Source organism: Oryzias latipes, chromosome 3 (assembly GCF_002234675.1).
Source record: "Oryzias latipes chromosome 3, ASM223467v1".
Taxonomy (NCBI): Eukaryota; Metazoa; Chordata; class Actinopteri; order Beloniformes; family Adrianichthyidae; genus Oryzias; species Oryzias latipes.
The window spans coordinates 24667668-24689089 of record NC_019861.2 but is presented as its reverse complement, the minus strand read 5'-3'; the positions used below and the strand labels follow the sequence as shown (position 1 = coordinate 24689089).

Sequence of the window (21422 nt, the reverse complement as noted above, 5' to 3'; positions counted from 1 at the left end):
AAATCTCTGACGAGGCCCAATCAGATATTGACTCTGTGTATCACAGACGTCTTAAATTAGATTCGTAAAGGTTAACGCTGAGGCTCGCTGTGCAAATACTTGACATTTTATCCGTGTTTACAAGCTTTTTCTAACATTGAATGTTGAACTTAAAAGTTTGTCCAGCTCTGCAAATGGAGTCATATCTTAGTTCCTCTTTTACTGAGAAAACATACAGAAGTAAGTTTTCCTGTTTCATTGTAGCAGTTGGATTTAATTTGCTCTACAGGAGTTTAAAGAAGTAAAAGGCACCAAATGTAAACTGGTTTCAGCAAACTTTCCAAGAAAAGGAAACGAAACTGGTTGACCATTGACTGAGGTGCTTGCTCTCCCACAACCCCACAGGCTAAAGGCTGGTTCATGTTTTACAAGTACAGCAATAAGGGCAAAAATGACTTTATTTTAGTTACCTGTAGAGGAAGAAGCCACATCTTCAAAGCAGAGGAAGATCTATTGCTATTTCAGCTGATTCCTGAGGAAATAAGAAGACTTTGAGCAGTCGTCCGTCAAATCCAGGTCAGATCACTTTGCCCACCCCTTCAGCTGTGTTGAACAAGCTCTCCTTCACTCCATTTTCTGTACAGACTAACCAAAGCTTGACCAATCAAAGAATTACAAAAGATTGAAGACATACTCCGATGAAAATTGTGTTTTTGTGCTTGTCACATTTTTCTGATGATGGTGAGTGTATATAAAATAATTATGCTTAAAAAAGCTTTTCTGAGTATTTCTTTATTCAAATCGTTATGAATCAGGATTAGACGAAAAAAGCAGTTTTAAGAGATTGTATTCTTCAAGTATAAATACAAAAGGAAGGCTACAGGCTCCCTGGTCCACTTCATTCTGATGCATCAACATCTTTGTTTTCCTCATCAAAGATGGCATCTCTCTCAAAATTCGAACACAGTTTCATAATTAATTTGTAAATTACAAAAAAAAAAAAAAACAGTCAGAAAAATCTTTTTTTTTTTAATTTGCCAATGAGGAAGAAACAATGACGAGCAACCTCTCATTCGGCTCATACTAAACCTGGTATAAAGTAATAAAACAAAAAGAATAAATCCTAACGTAAACATACTGGTATGCAGTAGGGATGCAACAATTCACTTTCCCTCCAATTTGGCTTAATCGCATAGCATAAAGTTTGGTTTTAAACTAAGAATTGTGGCAATACTAATGCACAGAAACATTATAGGGAGTCTAGACTCTGTCACTTTCCACATGGAAGCATCCGACTAACTCTGCAGGGTAATGGGGTGGGATGAAGTTAATACCGGATCAAATATTACTGTGGTGGGGGTTGTGAAAGGCTGCCAGCAGCATCATAGCGCCAAGAAAACTGCAAATTACTGATGGCAGAAGAACATTTCTGTGCTTCAAGTAGCAGGCTTGCATTTATTTATCTGAATCTTTCTCGAACATAGTGAGATAGAAATGAGACCCCGTCTGAAATGCTACAGACAGCTTAAAATCAAACTTTGGTTCAGCTTTGAGCATCTGTTGTCTTGTTTTTCTTTCACATACCTGTTGAGCGCCGTTGCCTGGGTAAGTTTGAGTCGGGAGGGTTTTCTCAGCATTGCATAACACGGGTTCAAAAATAACCTGCCAACACGACAGACCAGCTAATCAAATTTTCATAAACTTTATCTGACATAGTTGCTCTTACAAAACTGCTGATTGAGTTTAAAACATCAGCCCCCCACGGCAATAAAAGTCAGCCAAGCGTGCACGCACATGTACACATAAAGCTGCTGTTGTCTCTTTCACAGCTGCAGCGGCTTTACTGTGATGCCTCAGCTGCTGAGCATGCTCTCAAGTCATAGTAAAGTATGATTTTACACCCATTTTTACCATTTTTTTACTAAAAAAAAAACCTTTAAACTGACATGGTGTGGCCACATGTTTGTGATATTAAAAGCGTTTTTCAGGAGGTAAATATCAGTTTGTTTCAAAAAAGCAGTGCAGTCACAGTGCCCCTCCCTGTCTCCCTCCCCCTGTCTTTTTCTCTCCTCCCTCTTGGAGAGCGACAGACCGAAAGCGAGATGGGAGCAGTGGTGAGTCCACATTGAAAAACGTGAATCTGTGTGATGTTAATGTGAGGGAAGGCAGGGGATGCAGACGGAGCACACAGGTTTAGTCAGCCAGCCTCAGGTCACATCCATGCCCTCTGGGGCCGACCTCTGTCAGCTGCTGTCTGGAAAACAACCTGGAAGAACTAAAAGGAAATTTCTGGATAAGTGACCTTTGGAAAGAAGTTGGAGCAAAGCACTTCCTCCTCCTCCCTCTTTTGCTTGAAACAGAGAAGAATTGAAGAGAAGGGAGAATGACAGATGTTTTTAATTTGTACCTTCACAAAGAGGAGGCAGAGGTGGAGGTTTGTGTGCCAGTGTGACAACGTTGGGGGACAGTGGAGATTTATAGCTCTAATTGTACTGTTAGTGTTTTTTGGTTTTTGTTGAGGGGAAGATGAAAAGCTCAGACTAGAAGAGGGAAGGAGAGCAAGGAATCAGAGGTTAGAGGAGGAAGGAGAGACAAGTAAACACACCTCAGATGGAATCATGGGACTGATGAACTGTGAGTATTTGGTTTGCATGCAATTGTGACTCTGCTGGTGTTTGTATCCACATTTTTTGTGATGTGGATGATTTGCTGCATGTCGGAAGAAGTATCCACTCAGTTTCTTCTTCTTCACACGTCACTTTTCTCACACCACATCACGCTTTCCTTATCCTGACACTCCTTATATTTGCATGCTTCAATTCTCCTGAACTGTTTCATTTTTTTCCTTAATTCTGCACGCACATTCTGTTCTCTCTGCAGGTCATGTTAGTAACGGTGCAGCAGGAGAGGGAAAGGCAACTGTCACATTAGATTAGCGTCAGAAGACATGCACTCTGAGAGCGGCAGGGTTTATGTGTGATGAGTGTGATGGGGGAGATATGTGCGAAAGGGAACCCTGTGTGTTTGTGTGTGCAAGAGTACAGTGTGAGCCCAGCTGACACCGCCAGAGGAACCATATAGTTTTCTCAGCCACACGGAAAAAAACAAAAAACAAAGAGCCTCTGTGAACATGAAGAAGATCAGACTGCACAGACGCAGAGCAGAGAATGGAGGCAAAGATTAGTGTCAAGGAAAAACAAAGGATGTGAATGTAATTTGCCCAAACTGTTGCTGTGACAGATCCACACTTGGTTCCCGTCCCAAACTTTGTTCCAAGAACTCTGCATTGAAACCTCACATTTGAGTATCTCCTTTTCTTTTAACTCAAACTTTTAAAGCTCCTGGAAGTTTGTTTGAACAGCCAAGCTTGGGGCCTGCATATTAAGAAGAAAATGATGAAATGAGACAGCGACTGGTTGTACAAAATCCAGTGTTCTACCTGTCAGCACCATCAGAGCTCGCCTAGTAAAGAGCTGTTTGAATTCGCTGAGCCAGTAACTGTTCCTTTTTTAGGGGGTCTCCGCTCAGACACTGTCACTGTCACCTGAATTCTGACAAAGTTTTTTTCACAGAATTGCCTTTTTCCATTCTTCATGTCAACATTTTTTTGCTTTTAGCACAAAAGGAATCACAAAAACATTCATGAGTCCTTGACATTTGGTCAATATTTCAAATGAAATTTCTGAAAATTACATGTGGAAAATAAACACAATCCTGTGTCTTGTTAACAAAAACCCATCTACTGGATGGATATCTCTGCTTTTTGGAAATTGTCTGTATTTCTGAAAGTGTGACCACTTTGACAGCCTGTTTAAATGCTGGAGTAGCAGTAAATAACAGAAGCGATGTGTTTTCTTTGTTTTATTGGCAGTTATAACCTGTACTGTTGTGGAAACCTTGTAGCACATATGCAAAAACTGCATATGACAAATGTGTTCTTGTTATAAATGACCTCAACTCTGTCAGCCTAATGTTTTTTTTTTTGCTGTTTACTGTTTCAATTAGGACAATTTTCAACACATCTCCTGTAATGAGCCTTCTGCAGATGAGGCTTTTTACACTAATTCTGTTGCATAGCAGCTTTTTTGTCTGCTGCATCTGCCAAACGTTTGTCACTTTTTTATTTGTCTTACCTGCTCTGTCTATGCTTGGAAACCACGCTGATTATTTATCAAAGTAGAAAAACCACATTGCTTAATGAACTGCAAAGAGGAGTTAGTAACCGAAGGAAATGGGTGTTGGGGGTGCTGGCACAATTTGAAGCTTTTTGCAGTAAGAGTAACCTAAACTGTCACATTTAAAGTCAGAGGAGGGGAGGCAGAGCAGTGGGAGGAAGAAGGGCAGTTGCGTCCTGCAGCATTTTCACCCAACTTCACAAAATGACCCTGACAGTCAGTGAATGCAAAATTGCTCCGAGCTTTGTTTTTGTTGTGTTTCCTGTTGCACTTGTCACTTTGATGCAAGACTTCCTGACAGTGTAGTTAATTTTGTAACACAATCTTAAACCAGAGCTGTGTTTTCATGTAAATGAGCGCGTGACAAAGGGACAAACTGGCCTCCCCAAGGTAAAAAACTTCAAAAAGGGCAAAGAAAAAAACCAACAAGCTACCTTTCCGGTGCGCTTTGGTTCTTCCCATCAGGCCAAAAGAGCTGTACTTTTACAGCTGGGAACATCAACAGAAATTAGCCCAGCTTGATTGTTTCTGAGAACATCATTCATTTTTGATGCTCTTGAGTTTAAAATTCTGGTCTGGATTTAAACATCACATTACAAAAATGCAGCATTCAGGTTTTGTTGTCTGCAGTCTGATGCAGTTTTACATTTAAATGTTTACTGACGGCACTGGTATTTGAAGCGTTTATCTGTCTTCCTGGAGTGTTTGGGATTATTACAGGGTGACAATCACAGAAAAACTGAGTTAAAAAGATTTTAGCACATAACAAGAGGCATTTAAACTTGACAGCAGGGGAAATCAACTCTTTTTCTCAAATTAGCATCAATTTGAGAAACAGAAGTTGATTAAAATTTCCCTAATTTTATTTCTTTTTTTGAGTATGACAAAAAAAAGATCAGAGATTAAAAAACAAATGAGAGCATTGCAAACTTTTAATCTAATGAGAGAGTTGAGCTCACGCTGTTGCCCTCCACTGCAATTAAAGTGACATTTGTATTACTTCCTGAGGGGAGGAAGCTTTTATTAGCTGGATTAGCTAATAATAAAGGTTTGTTTAGAAGCTGGATAACTCAGTTAGACCACATCTTGTGGTTATTATATTTTCTGCTGCGAACTAACAAAAAAACCTACAATTCTTTGGAGAATTGTTTAAGATTTTGATGGTTGCATTGCAAACACTGTTGTTAAAAAAATATGCAAGATGCCAATTATCTTAGAAAGCATAAGAAAAATATGATCAGTCAGTGTTTTCTATATTAGACTTCATCTTGACAAGCTCAAATCCCCATTGTGTCCATAGGTGCTTATATTTAAGAATATACACACACAGGTGGACTGTGGGGGCACTGTGTCTGCATGTTCACAGTAAATGTTTTTGCAATAACAGTTATAGTTTGTGAAGAGCTGATGGCTGCTTGTTTTCAGCAAGTGCTTGAGAAATGAACCAAATCTTCAAAAGGTGTTTGGGTGGGGTAATGGTAAAGTCTTAAATTAGGTCGTAAACGAATGGGCTGGTTCTCAGGGAAACAAAGGCTGTATAGATGATCAATCAACAGATTCAGTTTACAAAGGATCATTTATTTTGTTTTCGCACGTATTACTTCTAAAACTACAAAGCTGACCTATTCCCATGTTTTAGTTAAATATTCCCTAAAGATTTTGACTTACATTGGTAAGTAGACATCCTAGTTAGGCCCACAGAGAAAATTTGCTCATCTGTCTTTTTATGAGGATGTAAACATTTTGTTTTGTAGATAATGATGGAAAAAAAATGTATTCTTGCAAAAAGCCACAGTAGGTAGCTGCAGAAAGGGTGATCTTCCTCCCAAACCAAACATAAAATAATATAATAACCTATAATCTAGAGAAAAGTGCAAAGAGAGTCTGCTGCAGTTTGAGAATGGAAGAGTCTGTGGTTCGAGGTAATTTATGCTCAGGTTGCTTGGCTGACAAGTGAAAAAATTTGATGTAGCTCATCAGTGTTGTTCAATCCTTTCAGTAAAAGGATGTTTTTTTCCACAGCATTCTTGTTCAGTTATGATAAAGACAGCAAAGAAGTACTCCCCTTGGCCCACAGACATCCAGTGTGTGGTCAGTCACTGATGGGAACAATGTCTCTGCATGACATAACATGCATCACGTTGAAGAAAAACTGATAAATGAGAAGTTCACACTTGGCTGTTTTTGAAAGAATAGAGTAAGCGGTAATTCGTTTGGTTGGTTGGCCTCATTAAATAATTGCTTGGGTCATTTTGAACTTACTGGTGAAATATCAATTAAAAATTATAATTCCAGTTTAAAACTGTGTTTTTCTTGCTTCCTAAAATGTTTTTATGTGATTTAATCAGTTATACTATGAGGCTAATGATATCTACTTCTATCATAAGACACATTTTGCATGAATCTTCCTGAAAATTATGACGCAAACACAGACTGCTTCCTGGAATTCGTCATGCCTCTTCCACTGCATTGTTTGTACCTGCATTTAACAAGTTTGTTTGTGCCACAGCGGTGTGGTGTGGCATAGCACGTACAAACGTGCAAATACATGCATTATGATTTTTGCACTGAATATTTTATACTTCAGTAGTTCTTATGCATGAATGCCTCTGTGTTTTTTCCACTACAGTCTGCATGAAACCAGCTCAGGCATGTTGATAATGACAATAAGAATTGAGTGAGAGAGACAAAATAATAGATAAATGGGTAAGATATACATGTAATTCTTTCCACAGCATTCTATGATTAACTACAAATTTGTTGAATGTTAGTTAGATCACATTAGTTTGTATCTTTTATGTTTATTTTTTTCTTTATATGTAAAATTTGCTATTTTATCTCTCTCACAAAACCAGTTTAAGAAAAAATTACTTTATAGAAAAAAGTTTGAAAGCTGAGAAGTAAGGTCACTAGCAAAAGCCTTCATCCACACATATATAACTGTTTTTGGTATGTAAGCGGGGTTTTTTTTGTATTGAAGAAAAACAAGTTTAGCAGAAAAAAAACATATTTGTTTTAAAAATGTGTCTTGTTTGCTGAATTATTTAAAAACTCTTTTTATTTTGGCTCCTGTCCTTCCTTCCAGAATACCTTTTCTGTGCTCACATTTACTCCAAAAAGCCACCATCCAGGAAGGAATATGGAGATAATCTGACCTCTTCATCCTCTGTTAAGTTATGACCACCATACCAACAGAAAGCCCATCCATGGAGGTGAAGGGAGTCCCTCAGGAGATGGCGATGCTTAGCAATTTACTGGCAGCGTACACCTTCATTGCAGGTATGCCGGAAGAATCATGTGTGAATGACTTATGTCTGGCTGTGAACCACTGCTGTGTGCAAAAGTTGGAGCCCACAGCTGAATTTATCTATCAGTGTGTGTGATGTCATGTTTATTAGCTACCATTGTCAGTCTTATTTCTGGCCCTAAGGACCGGTTAACCCTGTTTGGACATTTATCTAGCTCTGATGCAGCGGAATAGATTTGTAGATGGTGCATATGGTGTTCACACTGGACTGTTGCTACCCAATACTAGCGCATGTTCCTACAATTGGAAGAGGCTTGGTGCGAAATAGCTTGCTCCAGGCTTGGGGGACTGCAGATGGAAATTAGCTCTTAGAGCATTGGTCTGGTCCAAAGCGTCTTTTCTTTGATTAATACTCTTGTACATGGTCCCTTGTCAAGTAAACTAAATAAAGAAAAGAAAAGAAAAGCTTTTTCTTTCACAGCTGCCTTCCGATATAAACTCAGTGTCGTATAATTCCAGCCAGTCACACACAGAAATGATTAAATTCTCCTTCACGATCAATTTTCAAACGGTTGGCACTTCTGTGTATTTAAAAGGATGCCATCCATGCGTCCCTACCAAATCCCTGATTGAGTCCCTGATTGGTCAAAGTTCAACTGGTTTAACTTTCAATGCAGGTTCATTGGCTGCACGTTTTGTACCTAGAGCCAAAAACTGGACTTAAACTTGTGTAGCCTGTACGTGAACATGAGAGTTTTGAGCACGGTGGCCCAAAACACTCATAAGCACGTTCACATCGACTTTCCAGTTGAATGGGTTGCTTGAACATGCGTTTCTATGGCCAGTGTGAACGTAGCATAAAACAGCAGAGCCCTTCCTTTTATCAAACATGTTAAGCCTAAACCTTTTCACAGGATAAATGGAGAAAATTTGGCGTTTTCTACATTACAAAGAAAAATAGGATGGTTGCCTAAGGTTACATTTAGGGGTTAAAGATATATTTTATAACATATGAAAAAAAAGGATATGAATGAGTTTGGTTTTTTTTTAGTAGAAAGTAGAAAACGTTTGGACAAAGTGAACTTTCAGACAGATGAGAGGTTCAGAAACCTTTTTTATACGTGGTGTTTGACAATAAATCAACTGCTATAATAGGTTTTCTGGTAACCTCTAATTTGTGCATAACTTCCATGTGTTCCAGACCAACCTGAGAGAACAGCCCTGGTGTTTCTCGGCGGTGTGTGTGCCGGCCTCCTTGTCACGCTGTGCGCCATCGTCTTCCAGATACACTGTCGTGCCGACTGCCACTATGGCAACAGCAATGATCTTCATCACCGTCACAAGAGACAACGCCATCGACGCCACAGGCACAGCTGCATCCAAAATCCTCATGGTGACGGTAACCCAATCAACACTTGTGCTGTTGTGACCTCTGGAGGAATTGGAGCCACCGGAGACAGCCAGCAGGAGGAGGACATGGACGACACATCTGATATTTCAGCAAGGAGACGCAGACGCTTCGAGAGGGCTTTGGTGCAGGCCACCATGTTTACATCCTCTGAGGGTATCTGTCTCAAAAAATATATACTCTGATCTTGCAAAGTAGGATTTAGCTTTAAAGGTTGGCTTGAGTGGCTTGGTGGCTTTTGTTCTTAGTTACTTTGACAGATTCAGATGCTCAAAATATGGCAGGCAGCTCTCCAAATATAGAGATCCTTTACTTGTTCAAGTCAAAAAGAGTGGTGATGGCCTAAATAACCATAAGAGGACATTCACATTGACTGGTTTGATTTGCACCAGAATTTATGTCCCCAGAGAGTTCTCTTTTGTTTGACAAGTTTAAACTCAACTTAACTGTGGTGTGGATCAATCAAGAGAACCCAGGTCCACATGAAGGTTCACTTGAGTGCAGAAGTGAAGTGGAAAAAAGGTTAAAAAAGGTGGTACAAGTAGAGTCAACACAATGGTGTGATGAGGTTCAGGTACCTGTCACTACACAACATTCAGAGAGCATTTCTCACTTGTATCTAAGGGTGTGTGTTTGTTTTCAGAGCTGGACCGTGCCCAGCGATTAGAAGAACGGGAACGCATCCTCCGGGAGATTTGGATGAATGGACAACCAGAAATCAATACAGTCACTCAAAGCCTCAACAGATACTACTGATGCTGCAGTAAACAGAGAGACAAACAGAGACTGAGATGCAGGAACACTGGAAAGATGGAAACGGGAAAGTGGAACAATGCGGAGCATAAACATGAACCCTGACTTCACTGGGAAGATGAGCTGAAAGTTTGCACTAAAGAAACTACTAAGCTGTTGCTGCCGGGATCACATAAAACAGCTTTTTTATGTTGTAAGTGATGCGATGGCCCCGTCTTCCACACACCACGGGCAAAAGTGAAAGGAAAAAGACCAGAATAGAGATGATGACGGAAAGGGATCGCAGAGACTGCTTTAGCACAATTCTAATAGCAGAAACAAAGAAAGTCACTGAAAAAAGACTAAACTTGAAAGAGACTTTTGAGACCAGCAACATGGAAGTTTGCAATTCATAAGTGAACTGTTAAAACATGATTTATGGAATTGTGGACCAATGTACCTTTTTATTTTCACTCTCATTGTTTGCATCCCTGCTGTGACTTTCATTGAAAAGGGGAAAATGTAAAGAAGAGAGCAAGATATTCTTGCAGAGAAAATTGCATATAAAACGTTTCTTTGAAAAAAATGACCACAGAAATCCTGCAGCAGATGATGATGCTTTTTTCTAAATCTCCTGTTGCAGAAATTCCACACTGATACAAACAAGAAGTAGAATGCAACTTATAATGTGTGTTTAAGATTGATTTTATTTAGCTTTAATGGATTAATTAAGTTAATAAACTTTGCCTAAAGAAATTTGGGTTTTTCTGTATTATTTGTTTAGTAGTTTAAACTACTTTAATACCAAACATCTATAAGTTCTTCAATTTGGGAATAAGTTTGTCACCTGTCTGCATGTACACGACACAGTTCAAATACAGATACATAGAAGTCCAAGAACATAAAATGTAACCTGTAAATGTAAATGTAGTCCAAGAACATAAAATCTTTGAAAGACAGGAAAATTACACCAAAGAAGCAATGTTGCGTGTAGTTAGTATTAACCAGCAACTCTAAGGACAAAGAACACCAACAACGTTAGTCATAAAACTTTTTAAGTATTTAAAAATTGCTGAAAACATGCAAACACCAATATCACACAATTCTGTATCCATGTTAAAAGAAGGTAAATGACTCCACCTAGTGTCCATTAAAAGCCTCTGCAAGCTTCACAGCATCCTAATCCAACGTCCTTGACGCATTGGCATGCAGTAAAAGGCGGTGATTAATAAAAACAGGAGAAAAATTAGTTTAAAGTGAAACTTTTGAACAAGCCAAGCCTTTTTTCCCCATAAACAGTCTTCTATGGATAGGCCCCGCCCACACAAATAAATATGTACCATCTATGTAAATTGTTTTCACTTTTGTATTTTTAATATTAAAAAGAAATTCAGAAAATGCATAGATTAATAGAAAAAATTAGTAAAACAGTTTTTTTTAAATTATTTTTAAACTCAAAAGGGAGAAAACTGCAAAGTTAAGCAAAGGCATGCTTAAGTTGATTATACAAAGTTCAGATTGACTTGCATACCTGACTTTTATCAGCAGATTAGTTAGCAGCAGCAAAAAATCAATGCACAAACAGTTTAGGACCATACCAGAGAGTCTTCAGGTCTTCAGGTGCAGGTCTGCTGGTGGCCCCAAAGGTTATTTCAGCACTGAGGAACAGCCTTTCTGAGGATGTGAGGGCTTCATCTGTAAAGCTTTGTAAGCAAAGACTCAACACTTCTTTTTAGACATGTTTTTATCTTAGAATTGAAGTATGTTAGACCTTTTCTCGTGTTACAATTTGATTATAGGCCTATGGATGTTTTATTTCAGAATGTGTATGTTGAAGGAAGAGGGGATATTATGATTACTATTTATTTATTTATTTATTTTTTTGTAGAAGCAAATTCTTAAATAGGATTTTAATACAGAAATGAGTGATTCGTTTTTCAAAAAGGACCGTTTAGTCGTGCTAAGACCAGGGAATGCCGTCTGACAGAGTCAGACAGATGAAGAGCGTAGAAGTGCACATCTGTGCTGTACCACTTTAACGGGACGGTCAGGCGGGGACGCGGAGCGGAGAGCGCGCGCTGCTACAGCGGGGGTCCGCATCGGTACATCGCTGTCCATCTCCAGACCCGGTCGGTTCCTGAGACTACCATGAGAGATTACTCGGCCACTCCAGCCAACGGAGGCGGCTGCATGCCGTGCTGCCAAGTTTGCGTGTTCGCCTTTACCGCATTCCTCATTGTTGCAGAGAGGACGGCACGTAAGTCCCAAACATACCTGGGACACACACGCACTCATAGACACACGCGGGTTTACACGCACGTTTACTTCTGTGTGCTGGATGATAATGATGATGATGAGGATGATGATGCACAAGGACAAATCTTTTTTGAGGCTTTTTGACGGCGCGTGCGCGCCATTCTGGACACGCGTAGCATCCCAAGATGGAAAACATAAAAAAAAAAATTATATTAAAAAGCAGCTAAAATTTACATTATGCTGCACAAAATATGTTCGCTGCATAGGTTTATTCTTCTGCGTTACTCGCAGCACCTCTTTCTCAGTTTCAAACATCCCTTTTGCTTTACCCCCGCAGGACTGCTGACTCACGACCCAAAGTGATCATGTTGATATTTTACCTGCATGGACGGTTCCTGCATTAAACTTGGCGGAACCGTGCTCTCGTATTTTTAGCGCTCTTTTTCTTTCCTCTCTTTCTTTTTATTCCTTTTCTTTTCGAACGTGTGGGAATGGAGCAGGGGATGGGCGTAGACCCCAGTGCGGGGCCTAGTCTTCTGTCCGGACATCCCGCCCGTTTTTTTGCCCGCTTTAAGGTTCATGTTACATGCACGGAGGAATGCAGAGCGGGGAGAGACTGCTGTCTGTGCAGCCATGCAGAGAAATGTCATTCAAAACAGCAAGGACACTAGGATAACACAAATGGAAAGATGAAGAACGAACGCGGGATAAGTTGCTGCAAATGCGTTTCTTGGATGAAGACGCACTGCTGCAGCGACACTGATGGATGCTGGAGCAGCTTCATGCACAAATACAGCAGACTTAATCTAACCAGCAGTTATTTTTGATAGACTTTGTCCTATAATTATGCTCAATATTTGCATGATCATAAATCGGATTCTCTCAAATTGTTTACATGCTCAGATACTTTACTTAGCATGAAATATGCTCATTAAAGAGGAGTTAGTAATACACCGAGAGAGCATTCTTTACAACCTCAATGTCACATCATTTAGATGTGGTAACAACTTGTTTGTAAGCGATTATTAAATCAAAATAAGTAGAAATATATAAATTAATAAAAGACTTACTTTTTAAGACTTACTCATGAATGATTTACTGCTGATTAAAGTAAATTAAAGTTATTTAACAAATATATAACAGGAAAGTTGCTGCTTAACTAGGTTTTATAGCCACTGATGGTGTCATAAGTAATATTTTATTATTGATTATATAATTAAGATTTAAGTTTTCTTAGCTCTGCAGACGGGTATTCAATTTTTTGTTGTTGTTGTTTGTTTTTTACTGCTTTTTATGAAACTAGGAAAAGTAGTTCTCACTGGATGAGAGTTTAGTATATTTTATACAACGGATGTAAAAGTAAAAGTTGAGTTTATGTTTTTTTCTGAATATCCTAATAAAACCAAATATTGTTCCTCTAACGAAAGTTTACACTATTGTGTCTTTTTTGTATGTCCCCAGTGATCTACTGTTTTGTTTACTACCTGTGGGTGGGTCATAACTACTGCTACGCCCATCTCGCTGGCTTCACTGCACTGTTCCTGCTTCCAGGTGACACCTCCAGCTACACACAAATCAGTGGAAGAGTGGAGGAAATAAGTGAAATGTCAGTGTGGAGTGGCGTGATGTGTTGCTGTGTGTTTCAGGTTGGGGTCCTCAGTGGCTCAGTTACCAGTGGTATCTGTCAGATGGACGAATAGCCCGGAAGTCTCTCAGGTGGACACACATACTGCACTTGGGTATCTTCAAAAGGTGGGCTTTCGTGCATTTGTGCCTCCAGTGTATATGATAGACATGTATCACGATAATTGCTGCAGTAATCCCTGAAGTGGAGATACAGTTCCATTTTGTTAGCAATACAGTTTCATGTTTATAACCTGTATTTGTCTAATCACTGGTCCTCACAGGCTGTGGGAATGTATGCACCTTCCAGATGAGGATTTATATGTGGAGATCATGCAGCAGGCTGATGCATCTGCCCTCAGATTGTTTGAGGCCCTAGTGGTCACCCTCCCAGAGACGCTGTTCCAGACCTACGTGCTCATCTGCACTGATATCGGCATCAAGTCTCCAAGTAAGGAGAGATGCTTAAAGGAGCATAGAACATACTGCACAGCTAGAACAGATTGACTGCTTTGTGTGGGAAAATGAACTGCTGAATCTACAGCTCAAATCCCAGCTTTGGTTAAGTTTATTAGTCACGCATTTCAAATGAGCAAAACATTTTTTATACATTTTATTTAAGCAGATCTTGGGATTTCCCTTATATTAAGGATATTTAGCACAAAAAAAAGCAATAATTTCACTGTACAACCGTCATAGTCTGCGTATTTTGCAAAAGTCACGAGTCTAAGAATATACCGCAAACAACTTTATATAAAACTTAACATTTTGTCTGTAGATGAGGGAGAACAGAAGTCGCAAGTGTTAAAAACAGTCCCATATAATGTAAATGGTATTTGACATGCTATTTTAAGGCCTTTTAATAGGTGGCAGTGTGGGTCCATTAGTTTGCTTAAAGTAAAATTGTTATTTGTCAGCACTTCTTTTAACCCTTGTGCTATCTTAGGCACTTTAACGTTGGGAGTTGGGTCATCTAGACCCACTAGACAGTGCTCTGAACCTTTTTTCTTCAATGATTTGTGATCTTCACTGGTGTCCATGGATTACATGAAATCTTTCCACCTTTATCCACCTTTGTCATGGTAGGGAGAACACATCAATGGTCATCTTGACCCCATAGGATAGCACAAGGGTTAAAAATGTACACCTATACTGTATAGTGACAGTTCCAATAACAAAAGACAACATCCAGTCAATTTTCATTAAAACCATCCTGGCCTATTTCTTTTGATGGTGTTTCACCAAACACCAGATGGTGAAATGAACTGTTTAGGTTCAGTTTGGTCAGGTTTCCTGTTTTAGGAAAGAGGCAAATGTCTCACAGCATATTAAATATAATAAGCATTAGGTCAATACATAACTGTGCAAAACTCACACCTGTATACTACTAAATTTGTGCTCCTGTACAACACTTATTTAGTGTTTTCAGTGTAGTGAAGCACTTTACTTTGCTGTTTGTGTCTTTCCTGCCTCTTCTCCCTCCAGCCTCGGTGTGTTTTGTGGTGTGCTTGTTGTCGCTGGCCTGGGCCTTGGTTCTCTATGCCAGAGCGTGCTCCCTGATCAGACCCGGGCACCTGCATATGACCCCAGCTGCCATTCTCTGTCGACTGCTCTGGAGGGTGGGCAAAGACCAACACACCCTTGAACTTAACATAATTGTGTACTTATGGATCTGTACTGATGCCATTAGTTTGCAAAAATACTTTATTTGCCTGCAGGTTGCCATGCTTGGATCAAGGTTTGCTGTTCTAATGCTGTTCACACGGGTCTTTAGACAGTGGATTTTGGGAGTCCTTGGTAAGTGTGCGTTTCAGCGTTGGCTTTCCAAACTCTTGTGAGTGCTGAAAAGTCTGCTGTGTGGGGAAGAAGCTTCACAAATTTAACAAACGGTCGCGGTTCTGTTCTAAAGTAGCTTGCTCACAGCTGAAGGAGGAATCAGTAAAACATTGGCAAGGATGCAGATGTTTTTGTGTTTCAGGTGTGCACTGGTTAGGGGCAACTTTCTGGATGGTGTCTCAACAGACTGACATCATACGGTCAACAAGTCGATGGAGAATCTTTAACCTCGTGCTGGGCGCCATTTATGTCTTTCTCTTCCTCAACGTGAAGTATGGTCAGTCCAGATACCGCATGGCTGCTTTTTACCTGGTATGTGTGTGTTTGTGATTATTGTTCTTATGCTGCGTAAAAACGGGCTTTATTTATATTTCAGTGCGCTTCAACACTTACTGTTTGAAAGAGTTAAAAGCCAAACTTTCAGATGAGCAGGAAGTAATTAACTCAATTCAAGCTTTTTTGTTATATTTGGCAGTGAAATTAATGATTGGAATTTTGTTTATAGACACAAGACAAATTCTTGGTTTGGTGTAACTTAATGTTCATTGTGTTTGCCAACAGTACAGTGCTCACACAACCAATAAATATCACACAGTCATGTAAAAGCAGTTCCTCCTATCATGTGATTTACTGAAAGTGTGCGGTGTTGTATTTCTCTCTGCACCTTCCTCCTATTATGCTGTGTTTAACGGTTTTTCAGAGGAACAACCTTTTTTGCTGCACAGATAACACTACATGAAAGAGTTAAGCCTTATCTGACTTTCATTTGAATAATGCACACTCACGCTGTGTGGGGAATTTTTTTTCTCTTTAAACTAGTATCAGATATTTAGTTTGTAATGCAAGCTTAAATACTTATTGATATCAATATTGTTTAATGCCATGAAGAGCAGCAGCATATCTGATTAGATTAGATTTTTTAAGCTTATTTAAACAACCGTTAAAATAGAATTAGAAATTCATGTTTTAAATAGAGCTATTTAAAGTGTATTTATTAGAAGGTGATTGCTGATTATGCATTGTATCAACACTTCAATAAGCGGTATCAGAGCAATGCCACATCTGATTGGAGAAGATATGTGTTTAATTTGTGTTTACTGTAGGTTATGTTTGTGGAGAATGCTCTTCTTCTATTGGCTTCCTCTTGGCTGTTCACCATGGTGTCCTGGGACACCGTGGGCATCCCAGCTGCAGTGTTCTGCAGCTTTCTTATTGGTAACGTTTGAGAACATTTTTCATTCATCTATTTTATTAGATGGAAATGTTACCTTTTTTATTTTATTTTATCATTTGTTTGGTATTTGCTTGTTTACCTTGTACAGGACTGATAGCGTTGGTGCTGTACTATCGTTTCCTCCACCCGAAGTCTTTTGAGATCTTCCAGAGTATTCGTCACAGGGGAATAGGTGGAGCCTGCACAGACCGAGGGTCTGCACTGTCTCTGGAGGAGAAAGTCTCACCCACTTTGCACCGCCATGCCACACTGTCAGGTCTGCCTAAAAAATCTGCATGTCATATATTATATTAATCTATCAGCACTGAGAATTAAAAACTATTTTAAATGTTTTGCTCAGGCGGTGGTACACTCATGGACCTTCCCATCCAATGGGAAGGCTGGAAGCATCACCACTGGTTGTTGATTCGCCTAGCTCTGAAGACAGGGGATGTTGTGAGGATCTGGACTGCATACGGTGAGGGAGGACTGGCCGGACTGATGGGTCTGCCTGAGGAAATCCACTCACCTGCCGTTCCACACACCCCTATGGTTTGTTGCTCTTAAACACGTGGATGATTCTGCTTCGTTTTGGTACAAATATTACCCAAGGTTTATTTATCTGCAGATGTGATGTCTCTTACGATAATATAAAGGTGTCATGTGTGATCTTATTGTTAAAGGTTGCACCTATTCAGAGGCAAGTTCTTCAAATCACAAAACCGGTACCACAACCCGCTCCGACACCTACACCGCAAGAGACCCAGGCAAGATCTATAATTTACTGACTAAATTCCCTAAATGGATAAAGAATACATTAAAATAAAGGTTTTTTGAGGAATTATTGTTTGGAGTCTGCACAGATTTTGTCTGCAATCTCATGACGTGTATGGCTAATTTTCAACATACCATTAAATCTAGAACTTCATTTAGTATCACCGTAAACAAAGAAAAAAACAGAAGAATGTTTGTTATATAATTGGAAAAAAATAGTGATGTTTGCAACAAATGTTTTAAAAGTGAAGAATTGGGTGAAAGCAATGCACTGCAGCACACATTTTTTTGCAGATTTTTCTAACAAACAAATTTACAAGAATGTCAAAGAAATTGTACAAAAATGCCTTAAAAGTACTATTTTTGTTATTATTCTACCCAAACGTATAAAACATTCAGGGAAACAAGTGAAAATGTTCATGCTGTCCACAGCTTTAATAGTTAGAATGGTTTGTGATGAAGCTGAAGTTTAATCTTCGATTTTGTTCTCAGGCAACAGAAGCCTCACAGCCTCCAAAGACAGCTCATTCCAGCATCATAGCCCGACCCAAAAGAAGAGATCCTCCAACAGTTATCCAGGATTTAAGAGGATACCCAGAGATTATCCCCGTCCAGGAGGTGATTCTTGAAGAAAGCGCAGAAGAAGAATGCAGTCCGCCGCACTCTGAAGAAAAAGGTTAGATGGGTTATTACTAGCACCTAAACTCAACCAAACATTCTAGTTTTGCACAGCTGTATAGTAAAAGCAAGCGTAAATATTTCTAAAACTACAGCTTGTTCGGGGATCCTAGTTTCAGATTGAACTAATTAACTGCATTGCTGTGAGGATTGTGATTTTGTCCTGTTTTCTTGGTAGTGCATGTTTTTAATATGCTTTGAATTTTCAGGTGATGAAGAGTTTCAGAGTGCTGCTTATGGATCGCCATCACTTTCATCTCCTCAACAAACTGGAGGCCTCCGTCATATCGACAGCAATCCTGCGTCTTTTACCGAGGGCTCATCCTCTGTAGTCTCTCTAGACATCAAAACACCTGGTTGGTCACCCGAGCGACGCTCGCCTCTCCTGGCTGGTTCCCCAGAGAAAAAGTCAGGGATCCCTGGAGAGTCCAGCACAACACTCTATTTCAGTGCAGATCCCCAGTCCCCTTCTACTGGAAGCTATCTTGGTTGGGGTTCAGAGTTGTCGCCCATCTCCGTCTACAGAAGTCCCTATCGAATTAGGGAGGCACGCTTTGTCACATCCACTCCACGACTGGAGCATCGGGCAGCCAGTCCAGGCCTGGCCCCTGTTGTTGTCATTCCTGCCACTCCCGGCACAACACCAGGCACTTCTCCAGGTGGGACCCCTGGCGCCTCGACTCCTGCAGCTTCGACTCCTGCAGCATCAACTCCTGTGGCATCAACTCCAGGTTCCTTAACTCCTGATGCCGCGACACCCAGCACTCCAGTTATTGCACTCACTCCTGTCATCTCCCACGCTCGCAAACAGATGGTTCAGTTTGTTGACAGTAGAGAAAGGGCGGTGTAAGAAAAGTGAGCGGAAAGGAGGAGTTGTGGTTCAGGCTATACATCAATACACACATCAACACACTTAGAGATAATATGAATCGATTACAACACCTGTAGAGACCACTGATGTTATCACTGTTTGTCTACAGACTAGTAAATACCTGCACCAACGTCTGTGTGTTAGGTTTAACAAGAGGTTTGGGGATAGTTCATCATGTAAGTTGCTGGAATCATGTTGATCTCTTCAAAGGATCAGAGTAGTTTGAGTCAACAAACACTGCCTTGAAAAATATAGTAATTTTCCCAAACAAACGAAGGACAGATGAACTAATTCCTTTTTCTCTTGTATATATCTGTACAAGCATAAGCATCAACAGAGATTTTTTTACTGCTAAGTGCAAGAAGACATTCACAAAAACGTCATTAATACAAACAGACTTGCTAGAAGAGTAAAAGCTCTAAAGTCTTTGGGATGTTTGAAAAGTTAGGAGTAGTTTAAGGCACATTAAAAAAGCTGTTAAAATGTAAATAATGTAAAAAAAGAAACTATGGTGGAAAGCTAGGATGATGTATGCAATTATGATGGATTCTATGGTAAAATAAAATAATAAATAAAGAAATTCTTTTAATCTCCCTTAAAACTAAACCCCCCTAAATGTTTTAATAGCTAATCATGTCAAAATAACACTTTATTTTCACACAGCAATTTACTCCTAAATACACAAAAGATTTATGTTGTGTTTATTGTTTGCACAGTTTGTAGCATGATAGAAAACCAAAAACAGCAAAGCAGAACGTGATAAAACCAAAATTGATGATTGTTTATTTTTTAATAGAGTATCATAGGATTTTTTTCCTAATTGGGGAATTTCTGATCATGTATGATTTCATTTTTTTATTACTATTGTTGGCTCCTTTGTCTTACTAAATGCCTGAATTTATTACAAAAGCAGTTTTAATTAAATCTCTTAAATTTCTGAATAAGATAAAATAATTTTTGGAGCTAGAAAAAAAATCACCACTGTTAATCTCAAATCATTTATATAACATGATTTGAAGGCTTATTTTTTGGTGTTTTATGTTGTAAATATAAATTCTTGATACAAAATAGAAAGCTAGGGTTAAAGTATTTTGTTGCATTGGTTTCTCTGAAAAAGTCTGTCTCAAAAATCCGCCATAGTGAACATGTCACATTGAAACAAAAAGACATGATGATCATGTTTAAGTTTAGCTAAGTGTTAAAGTCTGTAAATCACATGTGCTTTGTCTGCAGCAGAAATAAAAAATACTGAGTAAACATCCTACCTCAATTAATAAAAAACGTCTAAAGACAAAAAAATCTAAAGGTACGTCAGTAATTTTTCTGAAAGAAATGACTTCTAATATTACTGAAGTAAGAGGTATTTAGTTTGACCTATTCCATTGAATAGTATTTCAAAAATACAATAACTTTATTTAGTTTAACCCATTTTTAATACAAAAGGACTTTGTTATTACATTGAAATACTTAAGTTTCAATCTATTTTAATATAATAGTGACAAAAAGAAGGTTTCACACCAAAGTTCGGAAACGAACTGTCAACAAAAATGTCCAAAAATAAAAGTAAAAATAGGTTTTTATTTGATTTTATATTTTGATTCAGTTGGTTTTACTAAATAGTTTTCTGTTAATTTCCTTTCTTTGTGTTTTCAGTACTACACAGAATGTTTATTTTACACAAAAAACTGCTGTAAGAATAAGGTACTGTAGGATCATGAACGACAAACGGTTGTGACGTCTTAAGGAGAGAAACACAGGCAGCACTTTTGGAAACTGTGAAGTGGACTTTATGAAAACCCAGTCCAGTTCCGCTACCAGCAGAACTAATAATGACAATTTACAGCAGCTTCACTGCATGAATATTGAATGCATTCATTCATTCAGAGAAAATAGCTAATACTTTACCTACATGTTAAATCACATGCCAGATTGTATGTATGTAAATCAGCAAAAAGCCAGTAAATGCAATGTGTTGCAATGCACTGATGACAAATACTTGCTTTAGTCTTAAGCAATGCTTCTGCCTGTTTATTATGAGACACTTTGCTCAAACATATCTTTTTCCTGCTTTCCCCCTTGTGTAATAGCTCTACTTCCTTATAATTTGATTTTTTCCAGTGTTTTTTTTATATCACTAATAGAAAATGTGCTGACAAGGTTTGTGTTGCAGTTGTGTTTAGATCAGATAGTTTTTATTAGCAGACAAAACTTTTTTGACAGATTTCACCGAATGGGAAGACGCTCCCTCATCAATACCAACACCTCAACTCTACAAGAGTTTCCACTCTGGGTGGTAAAAGGGACTCAAAGTCTGCTCTCAATGTGTCCAAAATAAAGCCATTTATCTTGAGTAAAGCGAAAAAGTCCTTTTTTCTATACTCATTATCTTTAATATATTTTTCTTTAAACTGTCAGAGTAAATAATCTCTCTTCTCCAGTTTACATTTGTACTATATGTCCAATTTCCCCCAGCACCCTGTTGGTGAACAGCACCGATGGCGGTCGTTGTTAACCGGGGCCTCGACCAATCCGGTACGGATGTCATAAGTCTCTTAACAAAGAGAATAACCACACAGGAAACGAGAATTTTTGTTAGACTTCTGCAGAAGGAGAAGCCCGTCTGTTGCGGA

At 39.0% G+C, this 21422-nt stretch overlaps 2 protein-coding genes across 4 annotated transcripts; both read left to right on the top strand.

The window, feature by feature from the left end:
- Positions 1-417: 417 nt before the first annotated feature.
- On the top strand, positions 418-10297 carry LOC101160889 (protein eva-1 homolog A). Of its 3 annotated transcripts, none has more exons than XM_020699647.2 (4): positions 418-555; positions 7240-7433; positions 8603-8965; positions 9453-10297. In XM_020699647.2, the coding sequence occupies exons 2-4, from the start codon at positions 7331-7333 to the stop codon at positions 9563-9565; spliced, it is 579 nt and encodes a 192-aa protein (XP_020555306.1). In that variant the 5' UTR covers positions 418-555; positions 7240-7330; the 3' UTR covers positions 9566-10297. The 3 variants fall into 3 exon arrangements, with proteins under 3 accessions (XP_020555306.1, XP_020555309.1, XP_011490708.1); XM_020699650.2 differs by lacking the exon at positions 418-555 and adding an exon at positions 2056-2613 and having other exon boundaries at positions 7271-7433; XM_011492406.3 differs by lacking the exon at positions 418-555 and adding an exon at positions 2056-2613.
- A 1152-nt stretch (positions 10298-11449) lies between these two features.
- LOC101168611 (XK-related protein 5) lies at positions 11450-21147 on the top strand. The gene is made up of 13 exons (XM_004067377.4): positions 11450-11798; positions 13259-13348; positions 13444-13549; positions 13705-13871; positions 14906-15039; positions 15139-15217; positions 15399-15568; positions 16360-16471; positions 16579-16746; positions 16831-17021; positions 17153-17236; positions 17736-17919; positions 18131-21147. The coding sequence occupies exons 1-13, from the start codon at positions 11690-11692 to the stop codon at positions 18769-18771; spliced, it is 2235 nt and encodes a 744-aa protein (XP_004067425.2). The 5' UTR covers positions 11450-11689; the 3' UTR covers positions 18772-21147.
- Positions 21148-21422: the final 275 nt, after the last annotated feature.

Excerpts from the sequence above, each read along its gene's own strand:
- LOC101160889 (XM_020699647.2), top strand. The coding sequence starts at position 7,331 with ATGACCACCATACCAACAGAAAGCCCATCCATGGAGGTGAAGGGAGTC. Across the intron at positions 7,434-8,602 it reads AGCGTACACCTTCATTGCAG|ACCAACCTGAGAGAACAGCC; the intron begins GTATGCCGGAAG and ends CATGTGTTCCAG. Across the intron at positions 8,966-9,452 it reads CATGTTTACATCCTCTGAGG|AGCTGGACCGTGCCCAGCGA; the intron begins GTATCTGTCTCA and ends GTTTGTTTTCAG.
- LOC101168611 (XM_004067377.4), top strand. The coding sequence starts at position 11,690 with ATGAGAGATTACTCGGCCACTCCAGCCAACGGAGGCGGCTGCATGCCG. Across the intron at positions 11,799-13,258 it reads TGTTGCAGAGAGGACGGCAC|TGATCTACTGTTTTGTTTAC; the intron begins GTAAGTCCCAAA and ends GTATGTCCCCAG. Across the intron at positions 15,218-15,398 it reads GTGGATTTTGGGAGTCCTTG|GTGTGCACTGGTTAGGGGCA; the intron begins GTAAGTGTGCGT and ends TTTGTGTTTCAG.